Here is a 17354-nt window from a genome sequence, read left to right as displayed (position 1 = left end):
TAACAAACAAAGTCTCAAGGAGAAAGATTATCTACAAGGGCCTTTCATACACTTGTTAAGCTTCCCAAATAGGCATTTTCACAAAATTTTATAACCATGCAACTACATGTCATGATGCAACTAACATATATACAACTCTAATGCATATGCTTCTATCAACTAGTATGCCATGTAATCTAAATGTAACTCCTAACATAGATACACAAATCGCAACAACAAAATACACCACATCCCGCTTGACATGTAAGCACATCCTTCTTATATAAATAATGAAAAGAAATGGAAGGGAAATAGGGATTATAACGATCATACCAAGCGGTCTTCATATTCCCTTGCCAATGCCTCAAAATGTAGTGTTTTATCTATGTGAGAAGAGAACAAAAACACAATTATATACAATTCTACACTACTAAATTAAAGAACATGTTTTTGGTTTTTGAAATTTTCAATTTTTTATGGATTTTGCTTTTATGAAATTAAAGAACATATTTTTGGGATTTTTCGCAAATTTTTAATTTTTATGTATTTTGGAATATAAATTCCCATCCCCCACTTTATTTTGGATATTGTCCTCAATGTACATGTAGGAGTAGGAATGAAAAAGAAATACATGTTTTTGGATTTTTAAAGTTTTATGGAAATTGAAGTACAAATGCAATGATATGAATGAATGAATGCATGCTCTAGCTAAATACAATTCTATATGACATATATAACAAATTAATGGAATCTAAACTACACTATATGATTCATGTTCTATATTAAGCTATGGTCACCTATGATCAAACCTCCCCAAACCGATTTAAGCACTATTTCTAGTGTAGGAGAAATGAGGTTGGGTCATTAGTAACTATGCATAAACTCAAGTCTATATGCAACTAACTACATGAATCATGTGAGATATATTACAATGCAAACTAATCTAATCATATGAGATATATTATAATGCAACTTTACATGAGAAATAAGGAAAGAGTATCATACAAATGGAGGTGTTATAGTTAAGCACCACGAGCCATCTTACTCATCATCATTGTCATCATTGCGTTACCATGTCTGCTAGACCCTCCTTGGTCATAGCCTCCTCCTTGGCTAAATAATCCCTCAGTTTGGTCGCCAAAGTTCCCTCCTTGGTTTCTATAGTTAGGTAACAAGAGGTGGTTGAGCCCAAGATGGATGAGGGCCTCTAGGGTTGATGTACCCTTGTTGAGCCATGTTGTAGTAGGAGGGGGTATTGGGCCTAGTAGTTATCAACCCTCCCATTGTGCACTCCAAGATCAAAATTTTGCATGAGCTTCATCAACTCACTCATGGATGGAGCTCTTGAGTCTTGAGGAGTGAATGGTACATGTTGTGTTGGGTAGGGTGGAATGGGTACACAAGATGCTGGTGCAACACCCCATTCCGGCAACTCGCGAGGTCGATGAGGTGCTTCTTCTCTTGGTGGTGGGTTATCATGGATCTCAATGGGGAGGAGGTAGCTTGGCCTTGGAGAATACTGGCTCAAGTGGAGCTCGGTGGGTGGTATATTCCACCCCCTAAGAATAAGTGATGTGCAACCCTTGGTGAATCACTCTACACTTCCGGCCTGATTATATCTACACCAACAATGGTGGTTGAAGATAGCATCCTCATCTATCAAGGTGCTCCCCTTGAGCTTTTCATAGCTTCCAACAAAGTTGAACCCGGGGCAAAGTTCATTGGCCAAAATTGTAATTAGGCCTCCCATCACAAAGATTTTGATATTAGTGTTCCCTTGTGCAAAGTCATTGAACCGTGTAAGTATCTCAAGGGGTGTGTTGAAATTTTTGGGCCTTGTCCCTTGTACATTCATGTAAGACTCTAGAAAGGTCAAGTCGAGAAGGGTGCACCTATCTTGTTTTACCCTTCCATTTATGGTTTCGGCCACAAACCGCTCAGTAATCCTAATCACCGGATGTTGTATTGCAAAGGTATAACATTGCTTATAGGAATGAAGTTCTCTTCCAGAAATAGCCCTCCAAAGATGGTTAACAATAAAGTAGGAGGGCTTATCGGTGTCATTCCTTGGTACTTCAAGACCAAAAATACTTGCAAATTGGTCTAAAGTCAACCTATGGTCTCTATTGCAAAGACGAAACTCCAAACCAACATCTTTTCGCTGATTGGTGACTACACGGAGACTACACAAAAACTCTAGCGTGATACTCAAGTAAATGTCCTCATGGGCATAAAACATCTTCTCAAGACCCAAGCCATTGAAGAATACCTCCGTTTGATGCCTTATGCCAAGTATTTCTAATGCATCAAGAGCAATGAATTAAGTAGGATCATATTCCTTAGTAATTCCTCGAACCGTTGGCGATGTTCATTTTTGGTGAAGATTACCTCCGGGAAATACTTAAGTTGTGCAACACCTTGTATCATTACATTCTCTTAGCCCCTTGCCTCTCGTGAGACAGACGAAGTAGCACCCTTGCGACGCTTGGGCGTGGTCTCGGCGGCCTTCTTGCTTTTACTCCTTAGATTCATCATTTCCTAATGTGGTTGGTAGGGATTTGTTCAATTTGTGATGGGGTTTTGTAGAGATTTTGTGTGGAGGATGATGAGATTTGGTTTGGATGTTGATAAGATAAGAAAATACGGATGGTGGGGGAGGCGTTTATATCAAAGAAGGGTGCTGGGACGAGCGGGCTAGGGCTGGGTTTGTGCATACAAAACTGTAACCCAGCACTTATCCTTTGCAATTCGAGCGTCTTGGCTTCAGCTCGAGCGTCCTGAAGTTGCTGCACAAACGTCCTTTCAAGGCGACGCGCAGATTCTTTCCCAGCTAGTCCTCTTTATCTTGAATACAGGTCAGGACGAGCGTTTTGAAAGCGGCTCGAGCGGATTATTATCTAGGTCGTGCGTCCTCTGAAAAATCTGCCCAGATTTTCATCCAGGAAAAATCTTTCTTAATGTACCATTCAGGACGAGCGTCCTAGTGTCGGCTCGAGCGGATTAGTAGCTGGGTCGCGCGTCCTGGTTCCAAATGGCGCATATCTTATGGCAGCGAATTGTTTTTCCTGAAGCACAGCTCGGGTCGAGCGTGCTACTGTTGGGACGTGCGTCGTGGTCTGTTTTTTGGGAATCTTTTAATCGTTTCATGCTAATCCTTTCCCTTGCACCCTTTTTTGCTTCCTCTTATCATCAATTTCTGAAAATTTCCTCAAAGAATGAATAAAGATCCCTCCCTCACAACTCTAATGTAAAGAAAAATGCAAGTAATCTAAAAGTATGTTTGATAGTATACAATGCAAAGTCGTAGAAAAGAATATGTTACAAATGGTGGTTTGAGATAGGACTCCACCAAACTAGTTTGAAATGTTGATATCTAATGTCCATAGAGCTCAAGGCCCTTAAACGTTGGTCAAAAGCTTGTGAATGGTCCTCAAATAAGCATGACTAAGTTTTGAACCATTGCAAAATAGAGTAGGGCTAATCTATGAGGGACCTCCCTTTAAAATCTTTCCCCTTCTTCTTTGCTTTGTCATGATGGCCTTCCCGGTTCTTAAAACTAGCAAACTTGAGATTCTTGTCATTGGGGATTTTTCGGTTGCTCCTATTTCTTCCAAAGTTGATGACGAAAATACTTGGACTAGGTGGTCTTCCAAGAATAGAAGGTGAACTTCCATGGCATTGATGATGGGGTGTCTTAGGAGTTGGGATAGTGGGTGTCAAATTTCTACATGTAGACTCCTTCTTAGCCTTCTCTTTCAGCTTCACCACTAAGTAATTCTTATATGATGATTTCACTTTCGTGAGAAGGTCAATAATGTCATCTCCAAGTATCATGAGATCCATAGTGGGATTGAAAAGGTTCTCATGAAGGCATTCCTCCTCTTCATCGAGGCAAACTTCAAACTTCTCAAGGATGGGTTCCTCAAGCAAATTGATTTCACAACTCCATTTATCATTTGAGCCTATCTTTCCCTCATCATCTTCTTCCATAGGTGTGTCATCATTGATTCTTCCATATGAATCATAAATAGGGGCTTCACTTCTCCTAAATAATTCTTCCTCTACCGTCTCAATGTTCACATCAAAAGTCACACCCTCGTACTCACAAAGGCTAAGAGTATTTGGCTTACTTAACCTCATATCTTCTTCATCAAACACCATACTTTCGTACTCACAAGAGCCCAAGGAGATTGGCTCTTCCCATTTCACATCTTCTTCATCAAAGGTCATTACCTCAAATTCACATTCATGGTCAATGCTCAAGGATTGGTGAGGAGTGGTTGGTCAAGTTGTTGCTTGGGTTTCTTTCATTTGGGCAATTCGAATTGCCAACTCCTCACCATAGGTAGCAATGCTTTGAAGAACATTGCCCCTATTTTGGCTCTCTTCTAGCACTTGTGTGAAGAAGTTTTCTTGGTCTCCCATCATTTGGAGAACCACATTTTGAATGTCAAAGTTATGCTCATATTCTTGTTGTGTGTGGTTGTGAAAGTGGTTATATTGTAGCATTTGGAATTGGTTGTAAAGTGAGTCTTGGGTGGATGGTTGTTGTGGATATTGGGTGTGGTGATTTTGGTGGGGAAAGTTGGGGTAGTAGTTAGGATTTTCATTGTATGAGTAGTAAGGTAGGTTTGTGTTGACTTGCTCCTCAAACTCCCTATACCCATAGTCATACTCAAATGATCCACCACATACTACATGTACCGAGTCTTGGGTCATCATCATAGCCAAGATAGAGATACAACTACAAACACGGAAACTATAATAAAATGGTAAAAACGACCTCGAGGAACAAGTTCCTCAAGGTAAAAGCACAATTAAAAATAGACAAACAAGTAAGAACTTAATCACAAAACACCGTCCCCAGCAATGGCGCCATTTTGATGGTACATTGTCGTCACACGCCCAATCAAACACATTTATAATCTCAACAAACAACTATATAGTAGTTAAGTCGAGGTCGGTCCACGAGACGGTGTGCTTTGGGTTCTAAGTCTATCTATCTCATTTTATGCTAGTGTCACAATTGTTGAGGTTTGAAGTTGATGAGTCTAAACTAATGAAAGCAATAAATTAGAGCAAGTAATAAATTAAAAGAGGTAAACAAATGATTAAAAGCACTAGGATGTCATGGGTTCATAGGGGATTCATAGTGGTGATCATACAAACATGTTTACATAGTTGCAAGCAAATTATTGTTATAGTGGAATCGAGTTAGTTTATATCTTATAATCCCTATGAAGATTTGGGTCCCGGAGCCGAGTCGGTCAAGACTGTATAACACCTACAAGTCAACTTAGTTTCCTCCTAGTCACTTCTATGCATGGTCTAACAAGACTCGAGTTGGTTTATATCTTACAAGTGTTGTTGAATAGGTAAGAGATGTGTAAATGCAAGGTTTCATAGTCTAGGATTTCATCAAACATAACATGTGCATACGTTGACACTACAAAAAGTAAGCAATCTCATGAGAACATATTATATTAAGCATGAATCTACCCCCATGTTATGGTTCCCCTAATCTCACATTAACCCTAGCTAGAAGACTACTCACTCATTATCATGGAAGACATGTTATCAATGGTTTCAATCATCATAACAAGTATAAACATGATTAAAGAGTGAGGAAATAAACAATAAAGAGTAAAGAGTAAAGAGATTATACCAAACTTAAGATGAACAATTGGAAAGGATAGAATAATAGAAGAAAACTTGATTGATTGATGAAGAGTTGTCAATTCTCCAAATAATAACCCAATAATCTTCAATTACTCCATAATAAGTTTTGAACAATAATTAAGGAAAGATTAACGTGCAATTTGTGGAAATATTAAGTGTTACTCTATTCTAATCTACTTCTAATAAAGGCTTTTCCTCTACTAACAGGGGTTAGTCTCTTGATTATTAAAAATGCAGTATACATAGTGGTACATCATTGGGTTAAGCAAGGGTAGATTAGTAAATAACATGCTTAAGTGTTGAATAATGCTTTGCAGGTCCCGAGGGACATGCGCGGATTATCTTGCAACTCCCTCAAGGATACGCGCGTCCTAGCTTGCAAAGAAAGCTTGCTGTGGAACGATCCGCTCGTCCCGAGTGAAAGACGCACGTACTAAGCATCAACCCGAGCGGGTTGGACTGCAGAATTCTCTTTCTTGCTTTTATCCCTATGATGCTTCTATATACTCCTTATTCCTATAACTGTGGTCATCATTCTTACCTCCTCTTCATACTAGTCAATCCAAGATCGTCAACAAACCTCCGCATATGCACGAGAGACGGGAATTCTGCCTTATTATCTTCTTTCCTACAAGACATATAAAATGCAATAGGAAAGCAAATAGGAAGCAAATGACGAATAAAATGGTCATGAAATTCTATATAAGTATGTAAAATTGGTTCAATTAGGGGACTAAACGTGTGCAATTAGAGTCACATCATTGTTCATTAATCTTATTGTTGTTATTCCCTTTATCATGAGTACCTAATCTTATAACTTAGGGTGTATGGGAATCTAGGTTGTCATAAGGCGATTATGTTAATGAATTGATAGTTAAAATAGCTTCTTTGTCGTTGTTCAGTTAATTGTTTTGAATCTAGTTGATTAGTTTCTGCGGGATTAATTAACTAGTGTTGCAAACTAGGATTTTCACCGACCGGGTTAAGACTAGTAAAAGCTACAATAACTGAATAGAATTAACTTAATGATAGCGACCGCATGTTAAGTTAGATCTAAATGACATGTTAGAATCGACCGATCATATGACCTTAAACAACATAAATTGCTCTAACAATGAATTAAATCACACTCCGGATAACTACCTAGTGAACCAAATCCCTAGACCTTTTTAATATTATTGGATTTTTCTTATTTACTTTTATTGCAATTAGTTTATAGAAATCAAACAAACAAACAACAAGAAATCGGTTACCTTTAAGACAAACTTAAATATTAGCAAATAGTTAATTAGCGCCTCCCTCTGGATTCGACCCTTTCTTACTGCTAGCTACGAGTTAGTTGAGAATATGATTTATTTTGATAGGCCAACGACTGAAAATAACCTTATCATCATGTGTATATATATATATATATATATATTATATATATATATATATATATATATATATATATATATATATATATATATATATATATATATATATATGAATGTTGTGTTTCATTTACATGTTTAATGAGTATCGAGTTGTTTTTAATTGCCTTGTTGTTATTTAAGTCGTTTGGAAGGAATATTGAGTAGTTATGTTGTCCGATTATAGATGTATCATCTTTAAACTGTTATAACTTAAGATGCATAAATGATAATGATGTGATTCTACTTGGAGGTGATAGCTTGTTCTCTTACAATTCTAACGATAGGTCGCACGTCCAAAACGACCAAGAAACGAGTGAGATACGACTGTTTTACGAAAACTGAACGTTGTTGAGAACTGTGCAGGAACTCGGCTGAGTAGGGCCAACTCGGCCGAGTAACTAGCGAATTCGGCCGAGTAACCCGTATTAAAACGAGTAAACTTCCTGTGATAATTTGGGTCAGTTTCTGGAGTCGAGAACTCGGCCGAGTGTCATGTACTCGACCGAGTCATCATGTAGTCAACCGAGTACCTCTTTGGGCAGTCGTTTTGAGTCTTTTTTTTTTGTGTAAGGTAAGTATATATTAGCTCAAAAAAATCATCACAATTTACATCATATGGTTTTTGAGTCATCTGCTACTCAACTAATTCAGCTATCAACAGAAATCACGAAAATTACATATTCTGACTCTTGATCGTCGCTAACCAGTGTAGTTCCTTGTCGCTCAGACTATATTCATTCATACTCCAGAACCGTTGCTTCACCATACGCACTACTTCCTTTACTTGTACTCTAGGCATCAGGATACTGTCATTATGCTTAGTATGATTCCTTGCTTCCCAAATTGCATACACTACCCCAACATGGCAGGCCCCTACCAATTGTCGTTGCATTCTACTTATGCCCCTGTTGTTTTTTGTCCAATGATGCAGCAATTCAAGTCTGAAATTCACTCTTAGGAATTGTTGCAATAAAGTGATGTATTTTCTGCTATACTGACATTCATAGAATAGATGTGTATGAGTTTCATCATCTACCCCACATAAATAGCACACCTCATCATGAATAATTCCAATCCTCTTTAGTCTATGTTTAGTCAGAAGCCTATTATGGCTCCTCAACCAGTAAATGAAGGAATGTTTGGGTATATTACTCTTATTCCAGGCCACATAAAACCATAGAACAGCAGGTTTTGCATCAGAGAGCCACTGAAGTCCTCCACTAACAGTGTACGCTTGCCCTTGTCCAATCCAAATATCATTGTTGTATCCATTTTTGAAAGTATGCATTATAGTGACAATTTTTTTCCATGACCAACTGCTATCAGTAGGTGCTTGATAGACAGTCCAGTGTTAATCTTTCATATAAACATGGTTGTAATACCCCCATTTATTTAGGAGCCTTTAGCAAGACATTCCCAAATAAATACGACTGTTACCATCTCGGTTTCCCGAGGTAGTGAATAACAAAGTACAACAAACCCAAGTACTTTAAATAAAAATTTAGTGATTACATGTTTATTACAACTTAACCAATATAAAAACATAATATAAATTAAAGTACAACTCGCAGCGGAAATAAATAAAGTGATTAAATTATCTATGTGGTCTAGACTTTTAGGTAGACTGGCCATGTCCTCACGCATTCCCATAAGCTCCCAAGTCAGCTAATCTTTAGTACCTGTCAAATCTGCTCCCCATTATGGTTCATCACAGATGTTCACGAATACATTGTCAACCACGAGGTTGAGTAGGAATAACCAACAACAATACAAGGTAAAATGATATGATATATAATGCAAATACAACTGAGCTCATCACCCGAAACACCCATTCATCCCGCCAATCCCTGGCCCGGGGTATTCATCATTCCAACCAAAGTTGAAGTATTCACCACCACAACCGAAGTTGAGGTATTCACCATCCCAACCGAAGTTCAGGTAGTCACGTATACGCCATACAAATTATAAAAAAAATCATCTCAGACACGAGGCTGAGGTATCCAATGCAAACAAAATTCCAATATAAATAATCCAACAATAAACAATCCAACAATATGTAATCCACATCACTTAATCCATCCAATTCCACAATACTTTTATAAATTCCACAAACCAACAAAGATAAGACGAGTTGAGTAGTTATCCTACCTTTTCGCAAATACTACAATTTATGCAATCTACTAAAAGTATTTTTCAACATTCCTTTCAACACAACCGTCACCTAACAATTATAAGAATAGTAACTATAATTACTAATTACTCAACGCTTATAATTAATTAACTAATTATAATTATTTACATTTCATTATTTATAAATTATACAAACGTTAATTAAAACCCGTGAACAAACCCGACTCAAATCCCGACTCTTAACTCATTCTACAATAATTAGAAGAAAAAGAAAAACCCAACTTATCAACCAACACATATGTGACACGTCCAACCCAAAGAAACACACACATACACACCTTGCAACTCCCCCCTCGGCAGCCCTTATTCACACAACCTCCATCGTGGTCCACCCAGCCACGGTGGCCTCCCTGGGCAACACTACCTTTACCCGACACACCCCCTACAACCACCCCAATAGCAGCCGGCAGAAACAACAACAACAACGGCCTGCGCAACAGCTACACCGCACGATACCTCCAACAACACCACCCATTCACCATCACCGTGGACTACCATCTCACCATGCCCAGCCACGGTGGGGCAGCAGCCCAAAGCCTCACCTGAGACACCACAAAAAAAAATGAGCCAACCGCAGCCCTAACATCAACCAAACAACAGTTCGACACCCCACACAACCCCGGTTTAAGGCAATAATACACGGTCCAAACCACCACCACACACCACCACGGATCCCCCACTGCAACCATCTCTACCAACCACCTACTTCCTACCCAACCACCACAACCAGTGACCACAATTACAACAACAACAACAGTGACAAACAACCCAACAATCAATCAACAACAAGACTCCCCTGTTTCCCCCTGTTTTATGTGAATTCCGGCCAACCACCGCACGAACCACCGTCAATAGCCACCGCGACAACACCACCATGGTCGACCCACCACCAAGAACCAAGCCCCAACCCCGGTCTGGTCTAAGTCAGACGAACCAGAGGTCTAGACCGTATGACATTCACAGTTGCAACAACCACAACAACCATTATTACGCCGGTCAACTACCCCCTTCCCACCGGTCAACGATAGTTTGATGTCGGTCCGGCCAGCCCCTTGTGGTCCACGGCCAAGGTCACGATCAAAGCAAGTCAAACGGTGGTCTTATATGGCAATTACATACGTGAAGTTTACATTGAATTAATAATTATAAACATATATTAAATTATGTGACGGTCTTATCTTGAGACGATAATAAAGCTATATTCTCTTCCGCTTTCTTCTATAGATCGCCCTGTCTCCCTTTATGTGTGATACTTGTGCAATTATATGAATAAAACTATATGGTAGGTCTATCTTTGCTTTTATACTAGTAGAAGGTAGTCTTATTAGGAAACTTACTAATTAACAATATGTATTCTATTATTATTATTATTATTATTATTATTATTATTATTATTATTATTATTATTATTATTATTATTATTATTATTATTATTATTATTATTATTATTATTATTAGTATTATTAGTATTATTATTATTATTATTAGTATTATTATTATTATTATTATTATTATTATTACTATTACTATTATTACTATTACTATTACTATTATTATTATTATTATTATTATTATTATTATTATTATTATTATTATTATTATTATTATTATTATTATTATTGTTATTATTGTTATTATTGTTATTATTGTTATTATTGTTATTATTATTATTATTATTATTATTATTATTATTATTGTTTTATTATTATTATTATTATTATTATTATTATTATTATTATTATTATTATTATTATTATTATTATTATTATTATTATTATTATTATTATTATTATTATTTTTATTATTATTATTATTATTATTATTATTATTATTATTATTATTATTATTATTATCCAATTGCCATACCGACTCGTTATTCCATTATTTATTATTTTATTATATCATTCCGTCTTATTCACAATTATTAATTATTAATCATAAACGTCATAATTAATTATTAAAAATCATCGAAATGTAAATATGAATTCCATCAAATTACGGGTATTACAGTCTTCCCTCCTTAAAAAGAACTTTGTCCCCGATGTAACACCCCGTGTTTTATAATAATATTTTATTATAAAAGTATTTTATTAAATTAATTATTTCGAAGTATATTAATGTATTCTGGAAATATTTATATTTATCGTCTTCGTTCTCTATTTTATTATTTCTCATTTTAATCTACTTTTGGAAGGGTTAAAATGTCCGAGCATGATTTGATTATTTTAATTTAATAATTTCTTTTCTATAATAAGCTCTCCTTACGTTTTAATATGCTTCAATCCGATTTGTAATCAGATAATCCATTGTATAAGCTAATGGACCCAAAGCCCATTAGTTAATCCCTTATAAATAGAATTAACCTAGCAAGCAACCTGGCAATCTTTCTTATTTCTCACGTAAAACCTAAAGCTAGCAAGCAAGCTGCTCACTTTTGTTTTGTTTCTCGCGTGATATGTGCCGCACGCCTCTCTCCTCCTTTTCTCTCTTTTGTTCTTCTTTCTCCCTTTGACTCCATTGTTGAATATTTTTTCTTCCTCCAAACTTATTGATAAATTATATTTTCACAATCCTTGCTCTTACCTTTACAATAATTTATTCTCCAAATATTTTTATGAGAATTATTTATATGGACCTTTAGACCTACCTTTAAGGTCTCTTATTTTAATGGGTAAAGAAGAAGGATAGCTTTTCATGGCGTTTTCAAGGGTTTCGATTTCTGCCTTTCTTTAATGTTTATTTTTGGGACGTGGACACGTGATGGAGACAAGGTTTTCTTGGTCGTGCCTTTCTTGGAATTTTCATTCTTATTTCGCATCATTAATTGCTAAAAAGGTAACTAGGTGTTTTCCTTTAATTGTGTTTATGCCAATTGATGTAATTAATATGATTTAATGATTGTTTTGTATGATTGGTACATGTTTGATTATTTGTTATCATGATTAAATATGTTTCGCATGTTTGTATATGTTTTAATGTATTAATTATATATCGTATGTTGTTTATATGTTTATTATGGGTGTCATGAGCGTAATTAGGGTTTCCGAATCAAACCCTAGTGGCGGCATGATAGGCGGCCAAGGGTTCTTTCCAAAGTTATAGCTAAAACTAGTATAACGTTGATGATGATTCAAGCGTTATAGCTTAAGTTAATACAACTTTGGGTAGCTACTCTAGTTATGGCTGGACCTACTATAACATTGAAGTGCGAGTCAAGGTTATGGCTGTAACTAAAGTAACCCCGAGATTATGGCTCAAGGTTATGGTTAATGCTAGTATAACTTTGTATTTCGTGTCAAGGTTATGGTTGAGGTAGTATAACTTCCGAGTTATATTTACTGAAGTTATAGCAGAGGTTACTATAACCTCGCATCAAGAGTTTATGTTATGGGTAGGGTTACTATAACATTGAATTGTTAAAGTTAAAGTTATAGCTGAAGTTACTATAACATTGGTTGCTTGTACTTGTTTCATATGTTGTATTGTGTTCAACGTGTTGTGTCCTTGTGTTTGCATATATCTTTGGTTACTCTTGTTCATATGATAAGTAGGATGGTCAGTTATACTATCCTATGAGTTGAGTCGTGATGTTGTTCACGCATGTTAGTACGATCGATTATACTTTGTGCATTGGTTTGTTTGCTAGTTTGAATAGATGGCGGTAGTATCAGTTATATACTATCGGAACGAAATAACGTCACCCGTCGATGCGGGATTGTGGGTCTATGTTCGGGGGGGTAGCAGAGGCGGTGGTTATACGCTCTTTCCCGAGTGTCGTTCGGTTTACCGAGAGTCCGCCAGTCTTAGACATATAGGCGGTGGTTATACGCTATACATAGTACCGGTGGAGGCGGTGGTTATACGCTCCACCGCTTAGAGGCGTGGGTTATACGCTCTAACGGGCGTTCGCTCTATTCGCTATGCTTTGTTGCTAGCTTTGTGCCTTATGTTGCTGTGGATTGTGTGTCACCATGTTCGCTATGCTTTGATTCTAGCTTTGTGCCTTAGGTTGTTGTGGGTCGTCTGTTGCTACTAGTCTTGTAAGTATTCATGGTCTAGTGGTTGCATATGGTCTAGGTTTGCATGATTGCATTCATTTAAGATTGATAAGTCATGGTAAGCTTTGTTGGGTCTTTCATGAGTATAGATGATCTCGCATGTTTACTGATTTTACATTTCATTTGTTAATGATTGTTAATTATATTCAATTGTTGTAAACATGACTGGGAGAGCATCTAGTTACTCCCGACTGATTGTCGACCCCCTTTCAGGTTGTTCAGTTCGTTGCTGTTTGGTTGGTGCTTGCTTGGGGAATGTGCGAAGCGAGCTTAATAATAAATTAGGACTTTACTTTATGTTTTAAGAGCCTTGAATAATGTATTAGTTTGTTTTGGATTTAGTAGCGAACCGGATTTGGGCTTGGTGTTTCCGCCACCTTGACCCTTTTATCAGTATCGTACTCTGATATTCATTTTATATATGTTTTTCCTTTGTTTTATAATCCGGGTTGTTACAGTTGGTATCAGAGCGAACACGCTCCCAACTCTCGCTTAGTTAATAACTAAAATAAATTGACTTAGTAAATGAGTGAGAGTAAATGGGGTAGAAACATATAAGGACTTGTTTGTTTATGCCTTAATGTTTCATATCTTTATTAATTGTATTACATGTATTGTTCATGTACTTACTTTGCATGCCTTAATGTTTTGCATTGTTATTATTTGTCTTATATGTTCTGTTCATGTATAGTTTATGTATTGTGTTGTTTATGACTTGATATTTTGTTTCGTCATTAATTGTATAAAATGTGTTGTTCTTGCATGACATTTTCAAGCATGCTTTGTTGAGTTTAAAAATGGTCAATTTTGAAAATTTTCTTTGCATGTTACGTGTCGTGCATTTTGGTTATATGTCGGTCAATACTTTTACTCCTTGATAACCCGAGATTTACTCTTATCGTACTTTCATCCTTTTGGATCATTTGGTGGTGTTGTCCTTGTTTGAGGTGATTTCGAGGTTGGTTCTCACTGTGGTTTCTTGAGGCATCAAGTTAGGATTAATTGCGATTTGGATGTTAAGGTATGAAAGAAAAGAGTAATTGTTATTATGAGTTTGGTAACGAGGAAGTTTACTTTGGGATTTGAGGTTATTGAGATGAGGTTTCTTTTGGGACTAGAGGTTGTTGATGAGATAAAGTTTTCTTTAGGATTAGAGGTTGTTGAGAGAAAGTTTACTTTTGGAATATAGGTTGTTATGACGATGAACCCTTTGGGTTTATAGGTGTTATGTTATTTTATGTGCTTGAGGAATCCTTATGGATGATAGAGGGTGGTGATATTTGGTATAAGATGTATGATTGTGGTTTGAGAGTTTCACTAGAAGTGAGAGACATGAAAGGTGGATTTATCTTGTGGTAATATTTGGGAATATTGTGGCTTATGCTCTTGACCGTGAGAATTGTTGGTTTTTGTTTTTTGTTAAGTGAATTTAAGGATCGAGAGTAGGATGATGGAAATGAATTGAATGTTATTGTGGAGTTTAGATTGAGCACGTTAGGAATTTTGGAGACTATGCTCGTCTTTATCTGGGATATCAAATTTGAGGAGTAAGATTCGTTATTGGCTATTAGTGAGTTATGAAAGATTTTATGATTTATCTGTTGAGGAGTTACTTACTGATCGTATCTTTTAAAGGATTGAGTGAAAGAGGTGAACTGTAATTTATGGACTTGTGAGATGTTAATGTTAAAGTATTTTAGCGTTAATTTAGTGAACGAACATGTTGACGATGATTATAATGAATTGTGGTGTTCATCTTTTAAGGGTATAGAGATTGCTATGGTGGATTCATTAAGTGTGATTAGATGGAGTTCTTGAGAGTGAAAGTATTTGAGAGTTGATGGTTATGAGAGTTTATGATCTTGAGAGTTGATAATTTGAGGAATGTAGTGATTGTAAAGAGACAGTTGTATAGGGATTTGTTGGTGCTGAGGTATTATGGAGATATGACGGAAGGATGTTACGAGACGTTTTACCTTGAGTAATGATTGTACGATATTTGTAAGACCCTGGTTATCTGCTGTATTTATTTTATCTTAAGATGTCGTCTTCGCGTAAATAAAACTGTTTGTGAGTCATCTATTCTTGTCATCCTTGCGCGTGTTAACCATACCTCTTCTATTTGAGCCTTCAGACCAAAAGTTTCTTTTATCTTTGTCTTTTGTCTATTTCATCTATCGTTGCTCTCTATTTGTTCTTTATTTCAACTCCAGTTTCCTTCTTCTTTGAACTTTTATAATGATCCTTTTACATTGATTTTTCTCTGAGCTTATACTTTCTAAAGCTACGTGTTCTTTGCCTTGTGTTATTACACGAAAATGTTTTGTTTGGCTTGCAAGTTATTTATTCTTTCATAGTAACTTGAAAATGTTTGAAATCTCGTTAGAGGTACTTGTGATCATCTCGTAGTGGGAACTTGGATCCTTGGTGAGGGATGTTAGATCCTTGAGTTTGATGTTTGGTTATTTGAGGTTGAGAACTTAGTGACATAGTTGTATACGAGTGTGATTAATTTGGGATAAGATATAAAGTTTTGGAGAAGTTGTATTAAGTGTGTTATATTGAGCTTTGAAAGTTTGAGGATGTTATTACTCTGAGGGTGCATAGGTGTTTGTTTGTTCTATCAGAGATAAAGTGATTCATTATGAGTATGAGTGATTAATTGAAGGATATAGATTCGTACAGTCTTATGGTGGATTCATGATGTAACGATATATTTGTGGATAGTAGATTGTGACACAAATTGAAATTATAAGCATTGTTGTTATATGGACACAGATGATAAGATTTGTATGGTGATATCATTTTAAGAGCGATGATGGAATTACGTCATCGGTGGATACGTGTGTTGTGGTACAATAGGTACTAGCTTAACCTATGGTGTATGATTGTTGGGCGCGTAGTAATGTCGTGATCATGAGTGTTCAAAGGAAATGATTGGGTCTTGCGAGTGTGACTAAAGATTTTGTCATGAGATTGAGGTTGGATAGGATTTTGACAGTTTAGTCGGAGTTTGAGGTTTGAGATTGATGAGTTTGATACTAATGTATAACGAGAATTATCGAGGTTTTATAATAAAGGTTTTTGAGCTTAAGAGTTGTGATTGGTAGTCAGCACTACTCGCTTTGAGGATATTAGAGTAGGAGTGACTGTAATGGCGCTCGTGAGTGAAAGAGTTTTCTCATTTGAAGGATGGTTCTTTGTTTTGAGATTATATGTTTGGGTTTTGGTTAATGCCAGATTTTGTGGTGAATGGTAAACTAGAATTGAAGTGTTTGTTAAAGGTTGTGTGGATTTGGAGTAATAGTAATGAGTTTACAATTTTAAGAGGTCGTATATGTTGTTGAATGATGGTTAAAGGTAGTTGGATGAGTGTTTGAAATATGAGGATTAGAAGTTGGCTTATTGATCTTTATGGACTTTGATGGTATGAGTTTGATGTGACTTTTGAGGTTGTAGAGTGTGTGAAGTTGTTAACGACATTGATGACCTAGGATCTTTTCTTTGGTTTGAGTTTGGATAGGGATCAGGGTGCGCAGCGGTTAGGATTTCGAGATGAGTTTAGTTGATGATCACTTGTAATTCTTACCTTCTTTTGATCTTATCTTTGAATTTCAAGTTTCGAGGACGAAACTTCTTTTTAGGGGGTTGGATTGTAACACCCCGTGTTTTATAATAATATTTTATTATAAAAGTATTTTATTAAATTAATTATTTCGAAGTATATTAATGTATTCTGGAAATATTTATATTTATCGTCTTCGTTCTCTATTTTATTATTTCTCATTTTAATCTACTTTTGGAAGGGTTAAAATGTCCGAGCATGATTTGATTATTTTAATTTAATAATTTCTTTTCTATAATAAGCTCTCCTTACGTTTTAATATGCTTCATTCCGATTTGTAATCAGATAATCCATTGTATAAGCTAATGGACCCAAAGCCCATTAGTTAATCCCTTATAAATAGAATTAACCTAGCAAGCAACCAGGTCAATCTTTCTTATTTCTCACGTAAAACCTAAAGCTAGCAAG

At 36.2% G+C, this 17354-nt stretch overlaps 1 protein-coding gene across 1 annotated transcript; it reads right to left on the bottom strand.

Annotated features, from left to right (window-relative positions):
- Positions 1 to 7746: 7746 nt before the first annotated feature.
- Positions 7747 to 8361, bottom strand: LOC141601524 (uncharacterized). The gene has a single exon (XM_074421813.1). The coding sequence runs from the start codon at positions 8359 to 8361 to the stop codon at positions 7747 to 7749; it is 615 nt and encodes a 204-aa protein (XP_074277914.1).
- Between the last annotated feature and the right edge of the window lie 8993 nt (positions 8362 to 17354).

The sequence above is a fragment of the Silene latifolia genome, chromosome 9 (assembly GCF_048544455.1).
Source record: "Silene latifolia isolate original U9 population chromosome 9, ASM4854445v1, whole genome shotgun sequence".
NCBI lineage: Eukaryota > Viridiplantae > Streptophyta > Magnoliopsida > Caryophyllales > Caryophyllaceae > Silene > Silene latifolia.
This window is presented reverse-complemented; position numbering and strand designations above follow the sequence as displayed.